The 5,238-nt window shown below is 37.5% G+C and overlaps 1 protein-coding gene across 1 annotated transcript; it reads left to right on the forward strand.

Annotated features, from left to right (window-relative positions):
• The first annotated feature begins 3,763 nt into the window (after positions 1-3,763).
• Positions 3,764-4,669, forward strand: LOC108974113 (probable V-type proton ATPase subunit D 2). Its single transcript, XM_018941751.1, has one exon. It carries the CDS (start codon positions 3,808-3,810, stop codon positions 4,636-4,638), a length of 831 nt encoding a protein of 276 aa, XP_018797296.1. The 5' UTR covers positions 3,764-3,807; the 3' UTR covers positions 4,639-4,669.
• Positions 4,670-5,238: the final 569 nt, after the last annotated feature.

Genomic DNA, 5,238 nt, shown 5'->3' on the forward strand with positions numbered 1-5,238 from the left:
TCAAGGCGAACAACGCATTCGATGGAACGATAAGTTGTACGAGTTCTACGACGCCATTGACATAGTTCGGGAAATTAAAAGACAGCGACACACTTCAGCTCTGACAGTATTCGACTCAGTACCAGCCGGGGAAAGCAAAGGTTTCCTCTGGCTTTGCTTGGAATCTCGCATCAGGGCCAAACAGTGAAAAATAAGAACGACCGGCTCGCTGTTGTATCTACGCCAATAAAAAATAAGAAGATAAAAAATATTATCATATTTGAAGTATCCACAATACTGAAGATAATCTCTAGGAGATTATTCTCTTTTTTTTTTTACCGAGTTCCAAGCCTATATTTTCATTCGGCCCTGCTGCCAGCCGGTATCTGTACATGACGGTGTTGAACCCGGATTGGTTAATAGCACTTCCAGCATTTGCATCCACTTTCATTGGCTTCTTGTAATTTTTCTTCAAGATCACGTTCTTCAATTGGTTCGTTGGTCTTTCTATGGGAGGTGCTTTACTACCCGTCGCTCTTTTGGCATTTTCTTTCCCTCCCTACTTTGCAGCATACTCTGGTTACAAAGTTTGATTCCAACTACAACTGGCACTGGTGGAGGATTAGATTTAGCTCCAAAATTGGTGTCAACACTTACACCAAGTTTATCTCCTACGAACCCTGCTCTTTGCTGAGAACAACTACTTATTTCCAAGTTTTTTCGTGAGATCCGAACTCTTTTACACATTATTATTTTTGCTACAGTTCATAATCTGGACCCACTTGTGTAGGGGATAATAGGTCCGCTTACATATACGCCTTACTATGCAATTAAGGCTATATTATTACGGAATCCACGATGAATATTTAACCTGCGTTCGAGACTGGGCTATTTAAAGGCTAGGCTGATCGATCCTCGGCATAGGTGATATGTCGCCTTGAATGAAACAAACACCCGATTAGAAAGTCATAAGTAACTAAATAAGTTCCAATAGAAACATGGGCGAACCGCCATTATCCCTTACCTGTCAACGTCGTGATGCAATGGTATCTATTACCAGTTGGCACCCAAGGATAGGAAAGGTGAGGGTACTTTGGAAATTTTTTTGTTGAAAGGAATTTGAATATTACATCAATTTTGTTTTGCTATAAATATGTGATATATTTTCCCAATAAAAATACTGAACATGATAATTTTTAAATAATTGCAAAAATTTTATTGTAAATGTATTCTAAAAACAAGAAAAAACGTTAACTTCGCTTGCACCGAAGCTAAATATCCTTCACAGATGCATTTCTGTTAGTTTAGAGATTACATTGTTGCCTTAAAAAATAATCTATACCAAATTTCGTGAGTATATCTTGTCAAAGTTCAGTTTGTATGGCAGCTATATGCTATAGTTAACCGATCTGAACAATTTCTTCGGAGATAACATTGCTGCTTTAGAAAATAACCTGTGCCAACTTTTGTGAAAATACTTTGTGAAGGGTATAATAAGTTACCAGGAATTTCGTGGAAAAATTAATCGAAAACAAATATCACCAATAGTTTATTTTGCTAGCATTTACTTATATTCTAATTCAAATATACATTTTCTATAAGTATATTGTGAGTCGCAATCAAACAACAAATTTTCATTTATTAACCTTATGTTATTATGCCATTTTTACCAGTTACCTGAATAGTTATATATACATAAATATAATTAAGTGCATTTCTATGGCTCTGCGCCGTATTTCATCAAACTACCCACAATCTGGCCTATTCACTTAGGTTGCTTCCTCTGGCGCAAAAGAATAATTGCTTTGTTGTCTACGCTGTCTTTTCTCGCCATTTGTTTCATTCGCTCATGCGGTACATAAGCCGAAGAAAAGCCTATTTTTTAACTCATACATTTTATGATTCTAAACATTTTTCTCCATTAAAATGTCGTAAATAATATATTAAGACTGGCGGCAACCGACTTTAGCGACCACAGCAGCGAAACGGTGAACGGTATTTATATACAAGTATGTATGTAAGAATGTTTAATTGTCGGCGGGAAATGCGACAGTTTACATATGGTATGTACGTGAATAAGTAACGGGAAAAGGTACAGTGTTTAAAAAATATCTGGCCATAGAAACGAGTATTGCCTTTAGTGTAAGAAATGTTCATTGGCATAGTTTTCAGCTAATGTATTAAAAATACACTTCGTTGCTCTTAAGTCTATTCAAGGGATTAGGGATAGTCTAAATTGCTAGAAATATTCTCTGAAAATTTTAAGTAAATCTGACAAAAACTTTTCGCACCTTTTTGTAATTAGCAAAGCATTTTTGGGGCTCTAAAACTTTTGAGAGCAGGTTGCCAGAAGCAGATTTACGATTAATTTCAAACTTTTTTCCTAAAAACCCTATTTTTTGACCTAGTGAGCACCGCAGCTCAAACACCGCTGTTGAGATTTCAATAATACTTTCACAGCTTTTTGACAATATGAAAAACGAATGCCTTGAAGTCATTTTGTAAAGAAATAGAAGCGCAGACTTAGCTAGCAGAAAATCGAGGATGACTTGGACAGCTTATAAAATAATCTAAAATATTTGTGGTCATATACCAAACAATGGCAAAAAGTATCCGGAATAAAACCCAAATTATATAACTATTCATCAATATTTATTTGATCGCCTTCAAAGTAATCCCCACCAGGTGTAATACACTTGTGCCAACAATTCCAKTCTCCCAAATACTTTTCTCAAGCTCTTTTTGTGATGGTCTTCAGCTTTTTCAGCGAATTTTGTTTTATCACTTCGATCGACTGAAAACGTGTAACCCGTGGCAGCAATTTCAGTTTGAAGAGTAAGAAAAAATCACACGCAGCCAATTCTGATAAATACGGTGGTTGAACGCTGGTAATCGTTGCGTTTTTAGCTTTAAATTCGATTACGAACATTATGATCGTGTCAAATAGATGACAAGTTCTCCCACATTCCGGACGTTGTTGACAGATATTCGCACGATCAAACATGTCCAACGAGTCCTGTTTACGGTACTATTTTTGAAAAAACTTCATCTTAGTAAGAACACGTTTCATGCCCAAAATATACACCAAAATCATTCGAATGGAAACGCGTGAGATATGGACGATTTTCATGCTGCTTAAATTCTTAATTTTTTTAATATTTCATCAGTTGAAAAGGTCGAAGGTCGTCCAGAACGAGGCGTATCTTCAACATTCTTCCGATAGTCACACATTTTTTTGCAATATCGTTTAGACGGGGAATTTAAATAGAATTTTCTGGTGCTTTTTTGTCATAATGTATGTGTTTTTGAACCTGCTGATCCTGCCAGCCTTACAGTCGATTTCGTTGCGTTTACAAAAAAGATTTCGAAGCTGTTTCTTATTTCTCAAACTGTTTAGATAAGTGCGGTACTGACATAAAATGCAAAAGCCACAAGCAAAGCTACGCCATCCATATCGATAGTGGACCATTTTTAGCATTTAATTGCTCTTAGTAAAGGAAATATTTATTTTGAAGCCAAATGGTTATTTTAACGCTTACACATTTTAAATTTTAGTATGACTTTATGATAAGAGAAAAATGTAATAATATCTTAACTAATATTAACTTACGAGCTTTTGTGGTTGTTGTAGATTTCATGTAAACTCTACTCCATTTACTTATGGAGCAGAATGAAAGAATAAAAAGAACTCAATTTCTCAAAATATTGAAACAAGTTACCTAGGAAAACAATTATCATTTCATTACGATTATATTTTGAAAGAAGAAAATAAATCAGTAAAAAGCAGAAAGCAGAAAAAAACAGTCACCGCAGAATAGACACCAACAAATGCAAGATCGGGTCAACATCTTTCCCTCGCGCGCCAATCTCGTGCTCATGAAACAGCGCATTGTAGCCGCGTCGAGAGGCCTAAATTTGCTTAAGCGGCGGCGCGATGCACTTGAAATGAAACTACGCGAACTGACAGCCGATTTGGAAGCTGCTCGAGAAGTGGTGGATAAGGTAATGGCCGAAGCAATATTTTCGATGGCAAAAGCGAATTTCCTCGACGCCGACATGCGGGCCTGCGAACTCATGCAGATCGACAAAGCGGACATTTATATGCGTATAAGAAATGCCCGGGTAGCGGGCATACTGCTACCACAATTCCAGCTGTACGTCGATAGTCCGGCTAGTTTTCCTTTGACCGGCTTGTCGCGTGGCGGTGAACAAGTGGAAGTCGTGCGTGAGAACTTTCAAGACGCCGTACGTACACTCGTTACACTCGCCTCGCTCGAGTACTCTGTGAGTACGCTGCGCGATGGTGTACGTCAAAATAATATGCGCGTGAACGGTTTGGAATATGTGGTGCTGCCACGTTTTCACAATACCGTCAACTATATACGTGACGAACTGGAGGAATATGAACGTGAAGATTTCTATCGCTTGAAGCGTTCGCAAGCGAAACAACGCAGCCGAAAAGAGAAGTTTGCCCTACTGCTCAAGATGAAGTATTTGACAGCCGAACAGAAAGCCGAACTCGAAAAGATAGAATTCCAGAAGACGAAATCAATCTCGTTACCAAGCCTAGTGGAAGATTTTGATATGAAAAAGTTCGATGACGCTGCAGACGAACAAGATATAAAGCAAGAAGATAGTGAGGACGGGCCATTACATTAAACTTATATATAGGGGAGAAATAGAATAAATGAAAAAGAAGAGATTACTCGAATATCGAAAATAAATATGCGCTTAATGAGCTAAACATTTCTTCTTTTTTCTTCCTCACTCTCGACTTCACCCTGTCGATAAGGTGAGATACTTTGTAGCCCAGAGGTATCATGGAAGCTCAATGTTAAAGGGAGGGTGAAGGAGCTTTTTAGTGTTAGAGTCTCTTACTAAAAGTTGAGCTTCGACTTTACGAAGCCGTACTTTATCCAGTACTGATCAATGATATTTGGTGCATGGCGGTCGGTAAACACCAGTTTTCGTTGACATTCCATTAAGGCTCCCCGAGAGGAGCATTTCTAAAATATTTCACTTCGATTACATCTCTTTTAACAGTATTTTTTCCGCACAATATGCTCATATTTTATAAAAAAAAAAAAAGATCTGCAGAATTCGTATCAAGGAAAACTATACATATTTGAGAGGCATTGACATAACCTACAAAACGACGCTATACATGATTAGTTGGGATATCGCGTTCAATAGTTATTTACATGTAAACATGGAGTTTACTAACGCCGAAATTCGCGCTATTTTAAAGTTTCCCTTCGT

This window comes from Bactrocera latifrons, unplaced genomic scaffold, assembly GCF_001853355.1.
Source record: "Bactrocera latifrons isolate USDA-ARS-PBARC rearing strain unplaced genomic scaffold, ASM185335v1 scaffold_53, whole genome shotgun sequence".
Taxonomy (NCBI): domain Eukaryota; kingdom Metazoa; phylum Arthropoda; class Insecta; order Diptera; family Tephritidae; genus Bactrocera; species Bactrocera latifrons.

What these genes read in the sequence shown, in the direction of transcription:
- LOC108974113 (XM_018941751.1), top strand. Translation starts at nt 3,808, where the DNA reads ATGCAAGATCGGGTCAACATCTTTCCCTCGCGCGCCAATCTCGTGCTC.